The 20,832-nt window shown below is 38.2% G+C and overlaps 2 protein-coding genes across 3 annotated transcripts in view; both read right to left on the bottom strand.

Annotated features, from left to right (window-relative positions):
• Positions 1-5,081, bottom strand: part of NSRP1 (nuclear speckle splicing regulatory protein 1) — a 59,482-nt gene extending 54,401 nt beyond the window's left edge. For both annotated transcript variants that reach the window (XM_046676026.1, XM_046676025.1), the window contains exons 1-2: positions 5,038-5,081; positions 3,747-3,843 (exon numbers count right to left, since the gene is read on the bottom strand). In XM_046676026.1, the coding sequence (XP_046531982.1) occupies positions 3,747-3,843; positions 5,038-5,057 (117 nt within the window). In that variant the 5' untranslated portion in view covers positions 5,058-5,081. The remainder of the gene's footprint in view (positions 1-3,746; positions 3,844-5,037) is intronic.
• A 6,246-nt stretch (positions 5,082-11,327) lies between these two features.
• Positions 11,328-20,832, bottom strand: part of EFCAB5 (EF-hand calcium binding domain 5) — a 143,131-nt gene continuing 133,626 nt past the window's right edge. Inside the window, exon 24 of the mRNA XM_046675528.1 lies at positions 11,328-11,855. Within this exon, the coding sequence (XP_046531484.1) occupies positions 11,662-11,855 (194 nt within the window). The 3' untranslated portion in view covers positions 11,328-11,661. The remainder of the gene's footprint in view (positions 11,856-20,832) is intronic.

Here is a 20,832-nt window from a genome sequence, read left to right on the forward strand (position 1 = left end):
CAGTGGAGTGCGCAAACTTAACCACTACGCCACCAGGCTGGCCCCAAGAAATTCCATGTTTAACTCATCATGCAGCACCTATTTTACTCACTAACCACCTTATAACACTTGAGAAATGTTGGTTATCACAAGTTCTTTTGAGAATAATTGTATAGACTAGGGGTCAGCAAGTTACAGCCAAATCCAAGCACCTCCCTTTTTGTAAATAAAGTTTTATTAGAACACATTTATTTGTCATGCTCATTCATTTACATATCGTCTAATGGCTGCTTTCATGCTATGAGAGCAAAGTTCAGTAGTTGGCCTGCAAAGCCTAAAAATCTACTATCTGGCTCTTTACAATATAGACGGTTAAAATGTCTGAGTATATAATTTTACTCATTCTTGGAAGGCAGCATAGACATCTGGATCCTAACTCATGGAGCTCACACTCTAGTACACTGACAAGATTTGTATGCAAATAACTTATAATACAAGGTATAAAAAGCTAAGTGCTCTAAGAAAGATAAAGACAGAAAAAGGAAGAGTTTGTTTCCAGTGGGGGAAATCTTGAAGGAAGCAGCTTTTGCAATGGGTTTTGAAGGATGGCTATAATGTGGACCTGTAGGATAGAAAAACTTCTATTGTGAAGAAAAGCAGAGTTGTGGAAAAACTACAAACATGACAGTGTACTTTACAAGGAGGAGTAGAGTTAGAAGAAAATGCAAATAAGCATTTTGAAGCCAAAGCATAGGGAAGGCTTTCAAGGTCAGGATTAGCAGTTTAGACTTTAAATACAATTAGGTTCAAGAGCAAGGGAGTAACAGTGATTAGAACTGTGCTTTAGGAAGATCAGTCTGCCAACAGTATTTGAGCAAAGAGACATAGGCGGTAAGGAAACCAGTTATGAAGCCATTAAAATAATCCAAGTAATGAAGGTGGTGCCCATTGGACTGGAAGAAAGAGGACAGACTGGAAAAAAATGTAATAAACACATTTCTATCACAGCAAAATCACTCAAACACTTCTGATCAGACAGCAGCATTTGGATATAATAAAAACCTGCCACTCATATGGTATAAACATTCTTCATCTCCCCTACCTTTAAACAAGATGACAATTATTTCTAACTAGTTTTGATAATTTTTAAAAGAGGAACTATTTAAATAATAACAAAGTGCTGGACTACCACTTTCCCATATTTAAACTAACTCTGGAAAAAGCACATATTAAAACAGAATTCATTTGCTAGGGCCCCCTCTGCTGGACCACTCGAAGGAAAGTCTGATCTTAAATTTGGGCTCTTAATGCTTCTGCTGAATTGCTGAAAATAACAATAGATGGATTTACTTCATAGCAGCTCCTTCCAAGGACATCAAATGCCCTCCTCAGGAGGGAAACCATCAAATATCTTTGTCTATATTTTTCAAAGCACTAACAATTTCATTGTTGCCTTAATTGCTGATTAGTTTTTAAATAGGAAATTTTATGTTCAAACCTCACAAATATTTAAATAATATACGTAACTAAGAAATTTACCTCTTAGTACAAGCATAGGCTGGAATGCAGAAGACTGATTTTTCTATTGGTAAGGAAATTATGTTAAAGAAACAACAGTTTCATATTCTGGGTAAGAACTAAGTTGCAGCTCCCTTGTCAGTTGGGTTCTGGCTGGGCTCCACCAATGGAAGACAATGATGATATACTAGAGGGTAGGAGAAAGGGAGAATCCAAGGTATTTCCCCTGCCTTTTTCTCTACCTAAGACTAAATCTCTCCAATGGCTTCAGCTCCTTCAGGAAAGCCCAGTTCTCGCCAGGCAACCCTGGCCCCTGGCCTCCAGGACTCATCTACCTGTATGTCTCCATTTATCGCTATTTGCTTCTTATTGCAGCTAATCTCAGTGTTGCTTCACCACCCTTTTTTTGGCTTCTCAAGTCTTCATCACCTACGTAACCAATTCTCTGTATTAAAGTCCCTCTACGTAAAAGAAGAGGGAGGGAAGGGAAGAAGGAAGAGCAAAATGGCCTAGGCCTATCTTTTCTGACTCTAGTGTACCCACTGTGCAGCTACCACAGCCTCATTTCACAATGTGAAGGAAACAGCAATAACATAGGTAAACTTTCTAGATCACTTGTGTAAACCCATCCTTCACAACCTGGAATATATGTTGCTTTGTACTAAATGGAATGCTAGGAAGATTTATATGAAACTACAGGATAAGAATGTCATATTTTTCTGTTGTGTCCATGATAAGTGATTTTAAAAAGTTATTTGTATATTAAAACAAACCACAGAGCACCATCAATTCCATGGGGATAGTTTTCAACAAATGATGTTGGGACAAGTGGATATCCACAAGCAGAGAATGAAATTAGACCTCTACCACATACTATATACAAAAATTAACTCAAAATGGATCACAGCCCTAAATTTAAGAAAACTGCAAAATTCTTAGAAGAAAACACATGCGTAAATCTTCGTGGCCTTAGATCAAGCAATGGCTTCTTAGGTATGACAACAAAGCAGTAACAACTTAAGAAAAAAATAAATTAGACTTCCTGAAAAGAGAACTTTTGTGCTTCAATGGACATTATCGACAAAAAGACAACCCACAGAACGGGAGAAAATATTTACAAATGATATCTAAAGAAGAACTTATATTTAGAATACATAAAGCAATCTTACAACTCATAACAAAATGACAAATAATCCAATTAAAAAATAGGCAAATTACGTGAACAGACATTTCTCCAAAGTTGATACATAAATGGCCAATGATATCAAATGAAAATGAAAACCACAATGAGATAGTTGTCTGGGGCAGAACGTAGGGAAGTAGGCTGACTGCAAAGCAGAGCGAGAGAATTTTCAGGGGAGAGGGAAATTTTCTCCATCGTGACTAGGGCATATACATTTGCTAAAAGTCATCAACATGTACATGAAAAATCCACAAATTTTCTACCTAAATTATACCACAATTTTTAAAAAGTGTGAGCCATCTAGAGTCAATTTCTTCAAGTAGAAAACAAGAAGCAAAGAAGTATCAAGTACGTTTAATTACCTACCTATGCTATTATACAATCAGTAAACACTGAAAAAGAAGCTATTTTTCTGCCAGAGCAAAGGAAGTACCAGATTAATTGATGCAAAGCCCTTTTAGAAATATAGAAAATGACTGAAGTATTAGCTAAGCACACGTTTCAGGTTGTTTTCTGCTATAAACCATAGGTTTCACAGGAGAACACTGTTTTGGCTGCTAAAATATAAAGTGTTCACATTAGATGTTATTATCACAGTATTATCGATGGTAACATTATGCACTACCATAATTATAACTGAGCAATTACATTTAGGAGACACTGAATAACCACAAAAGTAGTCTCATAGGAAACTACTTTTCTACTAAAAATTCCTACGAAATTCGTGACATCTTAACAACTCATTTCCAGGGATCTTTACACCACCAATTTTCTTACATCAGTATTAACTGTCTGAAATGACTTTGTATAACTGCTTAAAAATACATGAAGTTCATAGCTCTTGAAAGAAAAAATCTCTTTGATTATCCATGTAAAACTTTTAAGGGGAAAAAACAGTCAGTGGAGTCTTTCTTTGAATATTCCTTTTGATAACTGTAAATTATTAAGTACTCCAGGTACATTGTATCGACAAATAACTAAGGCAAGCAAAGACATCAAATTTACAAGTTGAATGAAAACAACTTATATTTTCAACAATGCAGTAGAAAAACATAGGTTCCCTTACCTCATCATGATCATCATCAGAATCATTTCCAAACCCTGACGGTTTTTGCAAAACAGGGCGCAACTGCTGTGCTTTCTTTGGCAAAATAAGCCCATACCTGCATTTTTTTTTTGAAATAGAAATTACACCATTATATTCAAATGTTAAAAAATAATACATCCACTACCTCTTCCAGATGAAGCTACCAAGTCAAAACATGTCATGGCCTATGAACACATAACATTGTTTCTGATTTTCAGTAATCTCAAAATTCTAATATGCCCTAAGATTTTATAATTATTCCCAAATGATTATTTGTGGACATGGGCCAAACTCAAATACCACTTTAATCAAAGAAGAGAAGTAACTGAAGAGTTCAGAAATGTTTTAGATAAATGAGATGACAATAACGTTTTATAAAGAACACGTTAGTGGAAAGCTCAGTTCATGTTCACCAAAAAGAACATTCGCTCTAAGTTACCTTTATGGTCTAACAAGAGTCAAGAAAACAGCAACACTTTTCTACTGGGTACCTAACACAGTTGTAAAGAAGTTATTGGATAATGTCACCACCAAAATTTTTAAGATTATATTAACTGAGAAACCTACACAGCCACGGGGCAAATGCCCGTTACACTTGATCAAGCTCACTTGCTTTGTCTTGGAGCATCTGACAACCATGCCATCAAATCCACCTCATTTAGTTTCTCACGTTTTGGCCTTTAAGACGCAGAGATCACGGGAAGCCGCAAGGAAAGTAAGGATTATACATCAAAGGTAAAACTTCCAAGAACATACGATATTTGTCTTTTTTGCGGCAACGGATACCCCAATTCCCTATATGCCTACCCTTTTCTGTGGCTTCTCAGCACAACATTCCTAAAACGAGAAGGGAGGGCGGGAATCAGGACGTGAGCTGCCAAGGAGAACAAGGCCCTCTAAAGAAGCCAGGAACTGTCTCTCTTCTCATGGCCCCTGTAAGCATCCAACCGAGGAGAAACTGAAGCGCGGGGTAGGAAGCAAGACTGAGGGGCCTCAGACCGAGCTTTTGGAAAATAGAAAAGTCTCGCTCTCTGCCCCTCAGCCTAACTTCCTTTATTTCCTCACAAGTTTCTCCCTCAAACTTCGGGCTTCCAGCCTGGAAAATGTGGGGGGGAGGGGAATATATGTTCCTCAGGATGTCTCGCTTTTCCCCGTCTCTATGCCTGACGACACAGCCCCTTCACTTCCAGCGCACTTTTACTCCTCGGACAAAGACACAGTCGTCGTGGTTTCTCACTCCCCGCCTGACCCTAACTCCCGGATCACTCACTGCCTGCCCGGAATCGCCATCTTGCTCCCGTCTCCGCCGAACGTGGCCGACGCCGACGTGACGCTGACGCAGACGCCTACGTCATCACGTAAACTCTCGCGCGGCTTCGGGCTGCCTGGAAGCAGTCTGGCGGCTGCGTTCCTCTTTCGAGTTGCCGAGCTGATGGAAGTGGAGTCCCGCGGCGTTCTGTTCTGTGTGGAAATCGACTGGGTGCCTCGAATTCAGTAGGAAGAACGGAATGACAAAATTCCAGGCCAGTGGTTCCCAAAGTGTCGTCCCGGGACCAGCAGCATTAGCATAACCCCGGGAATTTGTTAGAAATGCAGATTCTCGGGCTCTATCCCAGACCTGCTGAATCAGGAACTCTGGGATGGGGCCCAGCAACTTGAATTTTAACGACCCCTCCAGATAATTCTGATACTAGCTCAAGTTTGAAAACCACTACCCTGGGCTATCGATTTTTTTCTTTTTCCTCTGAGGTGTTCATTGTGAGTATACCTGGCTCAGGGTAACTTGGCAGAAGATGAAACTTTATATGCTAATAGTATCTCATTATAGGACGGAACTGATTAATAACAACAATACCGTGGTGCTACTGGAATATAGGAATCAAAATCACATACGATACTTTTTTATTCCATCTGTGCACCCACTCCCTATTGGCCCATTCCAAACTAGTGTTATAGCAGCCGAAGAGATCTTGTCAATTACTGCCAAAAGTATGTTAACATCTCCAACTATAATTGTAGATTTGTCTCTTTCTTTTAATTAGGCCAGTTTTTGTTTCATATATTTTGTACTTCTGTTATTAGGTATATAAACATTTAGGATTGTTATGTCCTCTTGCATTGACCCTATTTCGTTAAGAAATGACCCTCTTTATTCTTTTGTCTTTTTATCTGATGTTAATATAGCAAGCTTTGATTGTTAGCATAGTGTATCTTTTTCCATCCTTTTACTTTTAACCTATTTTAATCACTTGTCTTTATATTCAAACTTGTCTTTATATTCAAAGCAAATCTCTTGTTGATAGCATATAGTTGAGACTTGCTCTTTTTATCCAATCTGACAATTTCTTCCTTTAATTTGGGTGTTTAGAACATTTTCATTAAAGTGCTTATTAATATGGTTGCAATTTGTTTTCTGTTTTTTCCATCTATTCTTTGTTCTCTCCTTTCCGTTTTTTTGCTCTCTTTTGGATTAATTGAGAATTTTTTTATGATTCAACCTCTTTGTTGGCCTATTAGCTATACTTCTTGGTTTATTTTTTTTTTTTAAAGATTTTTTAATTTTTTTCCTTTTTCTCCCCAAACCGCCCCCACCCCCCCGTGCATAGTTGCATCTTCTTTGTTGTGGGTCCTTCTAGTTGTGGCATGTGGGACGCTGCCTCAGCGTGGTTTGATGAGCAGTACCATGTCCGCGCCCGGGATTCGAACCAACGAAACACTGGGCCGCCTGCAGCGGAGCTCGCGAACTTAACCACTCGGCCACGGGGCCAGCCCCCTTGGCTTATTTTTTTTAAGGTGTTGCTTTAGGGTTTCTAGTATACATCTTTAACTTATCACAGTCTACCTTCAAGTAAGAATATACCACATTAAGTATAGGATAAAAAAAACCTTACAAAAGTATACTTCCATTTTCCCTTAGATTTTGTGCTATTGTCACACATTCTACTTCTATGTTATAAACACAATAAATTATTTTTGCTTTAAACAATTATCTTTCAAAAATATCTTTTTAACAAGAGAAGTATTGTGCTTACGCACATATTTACCATTTCTGATGTCTCCATATCTTTGTGTAGATCCAGATTTCTGTCTAGTATCATCATCCTTTTCAAAACAGCCTCATTGAGATATAATTTACATACTATACAATCACCCATTGGAAGTGTACAATTCAATGGTTTTTAAAATATTCAGAGAGTTGTGCTACCATCACCACAATCAGTTTCAGAATATTTTCAATACCCAAAAAAGGAACCCTGTACTCATTAGTCACTCCAATTTTCCCTCAAACTCCCCAACCCTAGCCAACCGGTAATCTACTTCTGTCTCTATGGACTTGCAGTTCTATCAGTTTTTCTCTATCTATTTTGAAACTCTGTTATTAGGTGGATAAATATTGTTACGTCTTAATTAATTGACCCCTTTTTCATTATGAAATGCCCTTCTTTATCATGATACTATTCTTTGCTCTGAAATCTACTTTGTATGATATTATTATAGTCACTCCAGCCACTCCAAGTTTTCTTTTGACATTAACTTCAGGGAAAGTGAAAAGATGTTCACAAAAGGAAAATAACTATAATTTACTACATGGCTAAGCCCTAAATAGCATACATAATCATGATAATGCAAACACTGTGTATTGATGTATTCTAATCTAAATTACAGTGTAATTATATTGATAAGAATGGATGCATGGGAAATGTGTGTGTGTTTGTGTGTGTGTGTGTGCTGAGGAAGGAGCTAAATCTTTGTATTGCATATTGGGAGGTTAATAAATATTGCCTAAATTAGGAAAAAAAAAAGTATGCTTATTACATAACACAGCATGTTATTTCACGATTTGGAGGTACTTGTCAAAACTACAGCCAAAATAGGGGTTAGCAAACTTTGTATGCAAAGAGTCGGATAGTAAATATTAGGCTTTGTGGGTCCTCGATCTCTGGCAGCTACTCAATTCTGCCCTTGTAATGTGAAAGCAGTCATAGACAGTACTGCGCGTGGCTTTTCCAATAAAGCTTTATTGTAGGAGGCAGTTGGCCAGATTTAGCCCATGGGCTGTTTATTAACTCCTGAGCTAAAAGAATTGAAAGTAGTTGATTCAGAAGCAAGGAGATTAGGGGTGAGGTGGGGCGAGGAAATGCTCTGGGTCTTAATAGACCTTGTAGGACAGGATGACTCTTCAAACTATGAGCATGTGTTACTTTGCTTAAGATAAAAAATGAATCAATAGAGGGTAAAAATAAAGTCCCCTGCCGGGACTGTCTGCCTCTTACTTAAAGAGACTGAATGGTGAATTAGTTACACAAAATTACCCAGCTCAATATCCCTATATAATGCAAGCTTTTGAATTGGAGTCTTCTGTATTCTCACATTTGGGATGTTGCAATGAAGCACTTGTGAGATTTTCCCAAAACTGGAAGGCTGATTTCTCAAATGCAGTGTTGCAGAGTTCAAGTTCTTCAGTTGCTTGGCAGAGTTTGCAGCAATGGTGGTATCTGCAGCAGTGGATTGGAGACACAGAGAACCCTCCTACCATTTTGAACCCAAGTTTGGGAACTTTAATTGAAATTACTGTAGGGACAGAAGCAGAATAAACCAATAAAAGATAGCATCACTCCCACACTCCTGATTGTTGTACAACAGAGAATTCCGACTGTCTTAGACTTCCAGAAATAAGACTTCAAGGACAGTCGACTGGAATTGAATCCAAGGCAACTGTGGGGACCTCAGGAGCCAAACTCATGGATCTTCCATTTAATGTTTTGACGTTAGTGTTATTAATGTTATTTTGCTACTCTTTCAGTCTCTGCTTTGCTTCTTGCCCATTCTTTTCCCTAACCAACTACTCACTCTCTGCACCTTTTGTCTGTCTACATCTTCTGCTAACTTGTAGTGTCTGGAAGGCAGTCTGCTTCAATTTGTTTAAGGCCTGTCATGACACTTTTGTCCTCTCTAAACACTTAAGATCCTTCTAGAGACTGTTCCTATTGCTGTTTCCCAGTTTGATTGATCCATAGTTTGGATACTTTTTATATTAGGCCATTTCATAAATTGGTTTCCTTTTGGCAAAGGGTCAACCCCAATTCAAACAGCTGTGGCTGGAGAGTTGGGGTCACACGAGACAAAATATGGCCACCTAGAGGTAACTTACCAGTTGTAGTCTGCAGGCAGGACAGTCTAAGCTCAGGCAGTAGATTGAGAAGAGGTAAAATATGGTTAGTGACTAGGAGATGAAACACCCACCAAGATGAAATACTAGTTCTTTGTCCATGCCTAAGGACAAAGAAATAGGCAATATTTAATTAATTGATCATGTCTGTTGAGAGAGATCTTTATTATAAGACCAGGTAGGGGAGAGTAAGAACACAGAGTTGATGATGTGGGATGGGGTTAGGTGGGAGTAACATTGCATAAAACCTTAGATGAATGAAAATTCCCTAAATTACCTGCAAAGGGTCTTCTGAGTCAGTGGGTTGGGGATGTCTGTGGAAGTTAAGGGCAGCTGGTTGCTTGATCATATTTAGATTAAGAGGGAATGAGAAGTCAGTCACAAGAAACCATCTATTGTATGATTCCACTTATATAAAATGTCCAGAATAGGCAAATTCATAGAGAAAGAAAGATTAGGTTGCCTAGGGCTGGGGTGGGGGAACATGGGCAGAGACTGCTAATGGGTATAGGGTTTCTTATGGGGGTGATGAACATGTTCTAAAGTTGATTGTTGTAATGGTTACACAACTCTAAATTTACTAAAAACCATTGAATCGTACACATTAAGTGGGTGAATTGTATAGTGTGTGTTGTAGTTCAATAAAGCTGTTGAAAACGCCAATAGAGAGCCAGACCTGAGGGCCTAGTGGTTAAAGTTCAGTGCGCTCCACTTCAGCAGCCTGGGTTGGGTTCCCAGGCTCGGAAGCACACCACTCATCTGTCAGTAGCCATGCTGTGGCAGCGGCTCACGTAGAAGAACCAGAAGAACTTATAACTGTACACAACTATGTACTGGGCTTTGGGGGGAAAAAAGGAAGAAGAAAGGAAGAAGATGGGCAACACATGTTAGCTTAGGGTGAATCTTCCCCTGAAAAAAAAAAAGCCAATAGGAGCTTTTCTGAGATTCCAATATCATCTTGAAACCTTATGTTGTTCCTGGACAATGGAACACCATAGTTATAAAGGAAAGTGGTCTGCATGGTCTACACCATACAGTGTCATTGTTACCTATAAGCTATGGAGAAAGAGCCAATAAAAAATCCAATTAATCAAGTCTAAGCTTCTGAAGTATATGTAAATATAAGTAAATCAATGTCTATTGAGTCAAATAAGTAGATTTAAATATAAATCTATATCTAAATTATTGTCGAGTATAAATAACATCCTCTTTGCTAAAAAAATAAGCTCCTGGTATTAAGGAATGGTATTTTACTTGAATGATGGTTAAATAAGTTCAACCAATCTGCTTTGTTGGTTGCTTAATTTTAAAGTAGTTTCCAGAAGACTGACAGCACAGTTGTTAGCCTAGTAAAGGTTGGAAAGTGTTAGTGAGATGTCTGGGGTGCTGGCAAGGGCAGTAAACCAGAAATTAGAACATATGGGTGCTAGGTCCACCCTGCCTCATACTAGCTGTTGTGACCTAGGTAACTCACTCACTCTTTGAGACTGTTTCCTCATTTATAACATGGGGATAATAATATTGAGACTGGGAGGATCAAATGAGCTAGTATGTGAAAATACTTCAAACAAGTTAAAGCATCACACAAATGTATGATATGGCTTATCATTAAGGTAGATGCCATGTAGTTAACTTAATTCCCATGATAATGGTTAAAAAGCATTCTGTAAAAATTTCCCCTCCTTGCTGCCTAAAATGCTATTTGTATTTACAGTGAACTCTTTATAAGCTTGTACTGAAGCCATTAGGATATGTGGCTATCGGTTTAATATCTTCAAGAACATTGTTCCTAGAAATGTTGTTGCAAATGCCCTGAAAAACCCTCTTCCAAATATGAAAAAGGCTTATAGGGTAAAACTGGGCATGCAGTCATCCAAGAGATGAGGACTGGTAATAACACTGTCATCTTATCAGAAAAGGTTAAAAAGGGACCTCCAAACTCAAATTTATAAGATGTTTGGAACACATCACATTTTGTCAACCAAATAAAGAAAATGAAGTTTAATTTCCCAAAATTTTATTAAAAATGAACTCTGTCATCAGATATCTTATTGCAAAGATGAAATCACACAACAGAGCAGTAAAGTTTGCTGTAATAACATGCTTTAAATAACTATAAATTCTTTTTGCAGTTCTTGAACTTGAGGGATTTTTGTTATAAAAAAAGATGTTTTCTTTTTTCCATGAGTCATGGACAAACATTTTCCTACAAGAATTTTTATTCATTGAAATAACTTTTAAGTTGTGACGGTAAGTGGGGAAGGGAGGTGGGAGATGGGCAGAGGGAAGAGGTGGTGCTCATATGTCTTTGAAAAATTAGAAAAACAATTTTCAGTCCATTTCTTAAAATCTTTATTACTTAGTACTCTTTTAATGTGAAAACTGCCATTTTTTCTAAGTCTGTCTTTTCTTTACATTGTACCTTAAAAGAATTAAAATAACACTACCCAATCAACCATAATAGTTCCATGGCAGATATAAAGCTAAACCTAAAAGTAAACTGTTAAATATATTCTATAGCATACATTTGGTTATGGCTACCTTAACTGGATATTTTTTAGATCAAATTTCTCCTAAGGTAGTACTTTGGGTTTTACAAAGTGCTGAGGTAAATGTCTAGGAGCAGACTATGTCTATGTAGCACTCCTTTCCAATTGAAAATATTTTACAGTTAACAAACAAAACTGAACATGACAAAAATATCCTAAATACAGTACCAATTAGTTAGCATTTCTCTGGCGAGCTTGCCCCTGGCATTTTCACGTACACATAGGAGTCAGTCTTGGAGGGCAATGGAGGTGCAATAGCACTATTTCGGTTTTTGTTTAGCTCTATGAGAGCCAAACAGATGCGTGCCCAGTGGTATAAGCATTCGATGGCGATGTTACCAAAGTTCCATACTTCGATTCGAGAATGATCTGCACCAAGAAAAAAAAGTTAATGTGGATAGGTTTGTACTTTTATTACTAAAATATAAGTTCCAGTAATACGATGAAAGTTAATGAAATATGTTTTGAGTCAAAACCATAGCAGAATCTTAAGTACGTAATTACAGGAAAATAGATAAATAAACATTGATATATTTATATAATGGAATACTACACAGCATTTAACAAAGAACTAGAGTGACACATATCATTGTGGATAAATCTCAAAAACGTATTGTTGAGCACAAAAAATAAGTTGTAGAATAATATGTTCTTTTGGATACAATTAAACAATTTAAAAACCTGCAAAATAATATTATATTGTTTATGGATTCATAAGCATGTAGTTAAAGTAAGAAATCATGCATGAAACTGGTAAACACCAAATTCTTAATAGTATTATCTCTAGGGAGGAAGAAAAGACAATGGGATCAGGGAAGGTTAGAAAGTCTCAACTGATCCTGTAATGTTTTAATTCTTTAAAAAAGTCTGACTCGAACATGCATAATGTTAAGGTTAGATATAGAATATGGCTCCGTAATGGCTATACAGGTCAGCCTCTAACTTTTATGTTTGATATATTTCCTAATTAAAAATTATTTTTAAATATATAATCACTGCACACAATTATGTTCATTTGTCAAATTGTAAACTATTAAACTGCCATTCATAAAAGTTACTTTTTCCCAGGAGTCAATGACTAATATTCAGATAGAATGGTCCAATGGAAAGAGAATACTTTGGAGTTGAACAGACCTGGCTTCCAATCTTAGCTCTACCCCAATTATTTTTGTGACCTTGAGCAGGTTGCTTAATTGCTCTAAGCCTGTTTCTTCTTTCGTAAAACAGGGATAATACCTCAGAGTTATTATAAGGATTATTGAGAAAAGATATGCAAAAAGCTGTCACAGAGTAGTTACTCAAGAAAAATGTTAATTTCTTTCTTTCAGGTGCCTCCCACCCTCAGGTCTACGTTTTATTCATTTTTGTATCTTCTAATTATCTTATTCATTTTGTATCTTCTAATGTCTAACAGTGCCTAACCCAATAAATATTTGCTGATTTGAGTTGAACAAACCATTAAATGATACTTATCATTGAAAAAGAGCTTTTAAATATCTTCTTCTATCCAATAGCTCTTTAACAACAATGGCAATTATGTCACTCATGGATATCTATTAGAATGACAAAACAGAACCTATCTTCTATCAACATGAAGGAACAAAGATCCCTGAATTATATTTAGTCTTTCTGTGGTTTTGAAGGTATCACAAGACAAAAGGTACAGTATGGGATAGGAAAGGCACTTAAAATGTAGAAAACATTCATAAGACAATTTTTATTTGAGGCTGACTTTAGAACATGAGGGTACAATTTTCTAAAATTCCATATTAACAAACACACAGAGGCACTGTCTTTTCTCTCCATTGTAAGTGTTCAACAAATGTTGAATTGAAACATTAAATTATGGAATAATTAAATTGGGTTTTTAAAATACTAAAAGTCTTTTCAGATTATAGCTCAGTAACATTAGTGACAATTATGAAAAAAAAACCAAAACCCAAAAACAGATGCTGGTCATGAGAGCACATTAAAAATACCTGATTCATCTCATTTTATGAGTAATACTAGGCCAATGGACATACATACTTAAAATATTGAGTATATTGTTATAATTGATCCCTTTTTGTATTAATTAGCTTCCTGGGACCTTTACAAGGTAAAGGCTGCAAAGATTACTTTATCTTAATGTTCCAATGTTATGAATCTAAATTAAATTTCACACTAGAACACTCCTAAAACCAGTCCTAACTGCTGTTCCCCACAGCTTTTATTCTGCCCTTCCCGAGTCCCCATGAAGAGCTGTTGCATTGACGCCTGCCACAGTGTTCTTATCTGACATCCAAATGAACAAACCCCTATCTGCAGCCATTATTAAGCTAGTCAACCATCTCCATGGTGATTCAAGGACACAAGGATGGGGAGCGAGGTCGCTCCTTTTCACAAGCCCCTGTTGCTTATTTCCTGTCTTATTGTTACCGGGGACATAAGCTCCGAACCTGTCTGGGCGCTGCTGTCTGTTTCCCTGCTCTTTGCAGTGAGATTGATGCGTTAACAACTGGCTCTAACAATTCCTCTAATAAAGCCTCCGTCGCTCTGTTGAGTTTCCATTAACAACGGCTGAGCGCTACTGCCCTCTTGTGGTGGATAGGTGCCAGATCTTTGCAGCTAGGCCGATGACACAGCCGGTTCCCAGAGATTTAGTAATTCTTTCAAGGAGATGTACTACTTTTCTTTCTTTTCCAACTATAAGAAATTATACTTTTTTGCTTTGCCTTGGTAAAGGTTGTAGTAAATTATTTGAAGACATCTGAGTTAAAAGAATTCCTGGGTCAACCTTTGAATCTGTTTATGAACCTACACAGAAACATTTTATGGTATTTTTTATAGGTTCTAGTCTAATCAAACTTTTAATTATATAGGGAATTCATTTTGCTGAGAACATTGGGATATTATAGGATATTTCTTTTTCTTTTTTTTTTTTTTTAGATTTTTATTTTTTTCCCTTTTTTCTCCCCAAAGCCCCCCGGTACACAGTTGTATATTCTTTGTTGTGGGTCCTTCTAGTTGTGGCATGTGGGACGCTGCCTCAGCGTGGTCTGATGAGCAGTGCCATGTCCGCGCCCAGGATTCGAACCAACGAAACACTGGGCCGCCTGCAGCGGAGCTCGCGAACTTAACCACTCGGCCACGGGGCCAGCCCCTATTATAGGATATTTCTAATTAAAATTCTATTTATGGATCTATGCTTTAAGACTGGATTAAGTTAAATCCTTTGGGGATTATAGACAATTAGAAAGATGGGCAAAGCAAGAAAGAACGACATACTTAAGCTTCAAGTCCAAAAGTTAAAGTGTAACTGCTCATTTCAACTAAAAACTAACACAGGATTGGCAGTATTTCTTTTTCTTTCTTTCTTTCTTTTTTTGAGGAAAATTAGCCCTGAGCTAACATCCACTGCCAATCCTCTTTTTGCTGAGGAAGATCAGCCCTGAGCTAACATCTGCGCCCATCTTCCTCTATTTTTTATATGTGGGACACCTGCCACAGTATGGCTTGATGAGCAGTGGGTGTGTCCATGCCCGGGATCTGAACCGGCAGACCCCAGGCCGCCGAAGGGGAAGGTGTAAACTTAACTGCTGTGCTAGCAGGCCGGCCCTTGGAAGTGTTTCTTGAATGCTCCTCTCCTTATCATTACTTCTCTTAGTTTTGGTTCTTTTATTTCTGTTGTTTCACATGCCCTATGTCACCCCTTAACATTATTGCCACATGCAATGAGCTGAAGGTCTATGCAACATTATATACTTAAAAAGGTATGTGTGTGCAAATTTCAATCAGTTTTTATGTAGGCAGGAGAACTCAGATTTGCCATGGCAGTCAGGCATTTAATGTCATTGTTAATTTAATAAGGTCCCAAAGGTATTGTAGAGTGTTTGCGTCCAGCTTGTCAGGAAAGAATCAGTATTAAATGGGAGGTAAAAACACAGTCTTTTTTTGAGTTATCAAAGCTTAGGTGGAAGTTTGTTCCAGGATCAACACTGAGTTCTTGTAGGTATATTAGTTTCATTCCCATTGTAAGCATAATTTCTGTAGAATATCACATTGTATTGGCTTTTTTCATGGTGTAGCTACAAATTAAATTATGTGCAAATTGAAATCAATGCAATTTATCTTTATAAAAATTCATACTTTACTACAGTGGCTTCCAAACTCTTTGATTGTGTACCTCTGTCAGTAACAAATGTTGAGCATGATCCCAATAATGTAGATTTATTTATAAATTATTTATTTCAAAACACTTTTAAACAAAAACCAGAAATTAGACATTGATGGGATAAAATCATTACAAACAAAAGCCCTACGATCTTTTTCTTGTACACCAATGGTACGGGCATCAATTGTTTGCTCCTTTCTGCTTGGAGCTTAGTCTGGGAAGCCTAGAGGGCTCTCAGTATTCAGCAGACACACTCTTACTTTCCCTGTTTTCATTCTGATACTCTTCTTCTCAACTGTGTCTGATGTCCCCCAGTCCAGAGACTTTCTATGCTGCTGTCTCTGAGGAATAAATTTCTAGGGTTGAAAAGGGGAAGTTGTCCAGTTGTTTGTAGAGAAGAAGAGATACAGAGACCAAAACACTAAAACAGAAAGAAAAGAGAAACAAGAAGGAGAAGACAGCTTAAAAAAATAATTATCAATATCCTAAGAGAGATAAGACATTGCATTCAGGAAACATGAATAAGATGTTGTAGAATTCAAATGTTTAGAGAACAGCAACAACAAAAAAGCTCTTAGACAAAACATGCACAAACAAAAATCCAATAGAATTAGAAGGTTGAGAGAACGTCTCAGAGAGTGAAACAAAAAAGACACAAGGATGGTAAATAGGTGAGAAAATATGGGGATTTTGGAGACTGAATCTAGGAGATCCAATAATTGAATAATATGAGTTCCAAAGAGGGAACACAGAAAAGGGAGGGCAGGGCCACCACCAACCTCTAGGGCACCTTTGTGTAAATGAGAAAAAGACACCTACTACCATGGATAAATGCCCTCTGTGAGTGCACGGCCTGGTGAGCAGAAAAAAAAGTGTAAAGAAGGAGATGGCCCTCCTCTAAGCAGACGTAGCCTTAAGCTAAACTACACAGTTTAGTGAGTGGAATCCTGGTCAGACTTCAGCCCCTACCCAGCAGGCCACCTTTGTGGACTGCACAAATTGCACAGCCATGAGTAGCAACCTTGACGCCATGGAGAAAATCATCAAGGACTTAAGGACTCGAGTTTCACAACTGAAAAGGCCCAGTGAGCGTTCAGATCAATGGATGAAAATAGACCCATATCAAGGCACATCATTATGAAATTTCACAATCTTGGGGATAGAGGGGTGATTCTACAGCTTCTGGAGAGAAACAAAACAAAAAAACCCAAAAAAGTCACACACACAATCAGAAATCAGAAAGGCTTCAGATTTCTTCTCAACAGAAATCTTGGAAATTTTCAAGTTTCTTTTGACAATGGAGCCATTTCCTCAAGAAGTTAAACATAGAGTTTCCATATGACCCAGCATAGTCCCAAGAGAACTGACACAAAACATTCACACAAAAACTTGTAAACAAATGTTCACAGCAGCATTATTGACAATAGCCAAAAAGTGGAAACACCCTACATGTCCATCAACTGAGAAACAGATAAATAAAACGTGGTATATCCATATAATAGAATATTATTCAGCCATAAAAAATGAATGAAGTAGTGATACATGTTAGAACATAGACGAACCTTGAAACATTATGCTAAGTGAAAGAAGACAGATACAAAAGGCTACCTATTGTATGATTCCATTTATAAGAAATGTCCAGAATAGGCAAATCTATAGAGACAGAAAGTGGATTAGTGGTTGCCAGGTGCTGGGGTGGGGAAGGGCGAAAGAGAGTGACTGCTAATGGGTACTGGGTTTCTTTTTGAAGTGATGAAAATGTTCTAAAATTAGATAGAGGTGATGGTTGTACAACCCAGTGAATATACTAAAAACCACTAAATGGTACACTTTAAAATGGTGAAATTTGGGGCTGGCCCCATGGCTGAGTGGTTAAGATCGTGCACTCCACTTTGGTGGCCCAGGGTTTTGCTGGTCTAGATCCTGGGTGTGGACATGGCACTGCTCATCAAGCCATGCTGAGGTGGCATCCCACATGCCACAACTAGAAGGACCCACAACTAAAAATATACAACTATGTACCAGGAGGCTTTGGGGAGAAAAAGGAAAAAGAATCATAAAATAAATAAAATAGAATAAAATGGTGAAATTTGTGGCATGTGAATTATATCTCAATTTCTGAAAAAAGACAATGGGGCGATGTCTTCAAAATTATACTCCCTGGTAAGCTATAAATCAAATTTGAGAGTTGAATAAAAACATTTTCAGACATGAAAGGTCTTGAAAATTTACCATTCAGGTACTGTTTCTCAGAAAACTACTGGAGATACGCTACCTCCAGTAAAACATGGGAGTAGACCAAGAAAGAATGAACCCAGAGAATGGCAAAGTAAATTCCTATGATAGTGGCAAAATGAATTTCAGAAAGGCAGCTGTGTAGTAGATCTGGGCCAGGGGAATAACCCTAGATAAAAAGGAAATTAAGATCTCTAGATGGATGGCTTCAAGAAAAAATGAAATTGGAATTGAAAAAGTTACCTGATAGAACTGACATTTTTGTAAATTATACGGAGAGACAAATGGAAGGGGTGGGGATTATCAAGAAGTACAAAGAAAACGAAACAATTTTTTAAAAATAAAAGGCAATTATTTACTTCGGGAAAAACAAAAAGTAAAAAAGGAGCAATCAAATTGTCCTACGATGCTCAGCTGTGGATAATATTTGCATAGGCAAAATCATGTAAACCTTGTATTTTGATTTAACCCCAAATCCTAATATAATTACATTGGAGGATAAGGTAAGAGAATGGTGGTGTAACAGAACCAGACTTTCACCTATAATGAGGAAATCACCTGTGAAGGGTAACATTGATTAATCGAAAGTTAGCAATACTGCATGATTTAGAAATATAGAAATGTGCAAATACCAGAAGAAACAGTCAAAAGAATCAGAAAGAATTGCCTTTGGTGAGGGCAACCTGGGAGAGTGAGATGAGACAAGAGGGATGGGCTAGTGACTCTTCTTTTGTTAGAAGCCTTTTAGTTCTTTTGACCTCTTAAAGCACTTTAATAAAAAATATAATTTTTATAATCCTTTGGGATAAAAGATTGTTTTAACATCCACTGAAATGAAAAAAAATATGAGTGTCAAGGAAACTTGAAAAATACTTTTGCCTTAAATATAAAAATGTTCTCACTGGGGGCCAGCACCATGGCCGAGTGGTTAAGTTCGTGTGCTTTGCTGCATCAGCCCAGGGTTTCATCGGTTCGGATCCTGGGTGCAGACTTAGAAGTGCTCATCAAGCCATGCTGAGGCGGCATCCCACATGCCACAACTACAAGGATCCACAACTAAAAATATACAACTGTGTACTGGGGGCTTTGTGGAGAAGAAGGAAAAATAAAATCTTTAAAAGAAAAAATGTTCTCACTAAACTGATTTGTAACAGCCTTTATCAGTTATCAAAGCAGCAGTGATGTTACCTAGACAAATAAAACCATTTTAGTTATTCTCTTAATTCAATAACTACTGTTGGGAAACTTTAAAATTTAAAATAAAAAATGAAGCTGGCCTGGTGGCATAGTGGTTAAGTTTGCATGCTCCACTTCTGCAGCCTGGAGTTCGTGGGTTAGGATCCTGGGCACGGACCTACACATCACTCATCAAGCCATGCTGAGGCGGCATCCCACATACAAAACAGAGCAAGATGGGCACAGATGTTAGCTCAGGGACAATCTTCCTCACCAAAAAAAAAAAAAAAAAGTGATAAAGGAAAGAAAGACTTGCTGAGTTGTTTTTTCTTTCTTTCTCTTTCTCTTTCTCTTTCTTTCTTTCCTTCTTTCTCTCTCTCTCTCTCTCTCTCTCTCTCTCTCTCTCTTTCTTTCTTTCTTTCTCCTTCCCTCCCTTTCTTCTTTCCTTCCTTCCTTCCCTCCCTCCCTCCCTCTCTCTTTCTTTCTTTCTTTTTCCCTCCGGGATGACTTCGACTGAAAATGGAAGAGGTCAGCATGCATGGGAAATGAATCAAGCATCCAGGCTCCAGGTCCTTTCCAAACCCCAAAATAGTCTCCCGAAGAGCGTGTGAGTGAGTACTTGTCCAATATCTTAACTAAAAGGGCCCTTTAAGAGGTTCTTGCCAGGACAAAGGGAATCTGTTCTAAAACCCAACGGATGTTTCCTCCTCTAGAGCCTCAAATCGGTGAGCCACTCATAAATGACACACTCTAGGCTCCCTGTTGAACCAGGTCTAACTGATAGCAGCTCTTTTCCTACAAGTAGGAGCCAACGAGTCCCAGAAATGACCACCGCCCAAGAAGACTAGATGCAAAAAGGTGGTAGAGAACTGTAACTGAATCTAAGCCAATGGCAGTATACAGAGGGTCCAAATTAGTAGGACAAAACAATGTTCTTGGTGTCTTGTCCATTTCACTCTGACTCCTCTAAAAGAACCAGGCACATCCTCACGGTTGCAGATTCAGTTCTATGCCGTATTCACATTTGTTATTTCTGGATGGTTGGTAGAATCTTGTGAAAGGTTCCTGTCTGATCTTCAGCTGTGTAGTGTTGGAATGGAGAGGGATGGAGACAGAACTCGCTTGAGCCACGATGGCAGTGGCAGTAGCATTTAGGGAAAGATCTCCAATCTTGAGGACAAGAGTTAATCATGGCTGTGAGTCCAGCAGTCCTTTCTCCTGAAGGCTGGGCATCTCCTCTCCCTCCATGGTCATCCACAGAGGATCATGATGGTGTTTTATTGAGGAAGCTGGTGAGTTTCTTTGTAGAGAGTGACAGCACTGAGGCTCTGGCGGCTTTGGCAGAGGAGGAGGCCTGGGGCTCTTGCAGGAAAAGTGGAGGGCCTGGGGAACTCCTGCTGAGACTAGTGTCTGTGGACATATAGACCCTTGGATTTAAGCGTGGGGAGGAAGTATGGCCAATTGGAAGAAATACAGGTTCTACATAGCAAAGTGATTCTGGTCACACTTGTGGTAGGAGACAGCTTTTCCTGCCTCTCGATCTGATAACAGTTTCTAGTAGACAACATCTGTCCAAAGCCCCTGGCAGGGGAACTTGGGAAGGTATGGAGCACCCTAGAAAAAGACCAGGTGAGGCTGGCTGTAGAGGTCCAAAGTAGAGTAGGAAGAACAGATCCTTGAGAAGGTGGTCTGGTCATGAGTCTTCAAGGAGAAGAAGCCAACTACTGGGAGTACTTTAGGTAGAGTGACAGAGGGTTGCAGGCTATTTATGTGCTATTGCAG

This window comes from Equus quagga, chromosome 11 (genome assembly GCF_021613505.1).
Source record: "Equus quagga isolate Etosha38 chromosome 11, UCLA_HA_Equagga_1.0, whole genome shotgun sequence".
NCBI lineage: Eukaryota > Metazoa > Chordata > Mammalia > Perissodactyla > Equidae > Equus > Equus quagga.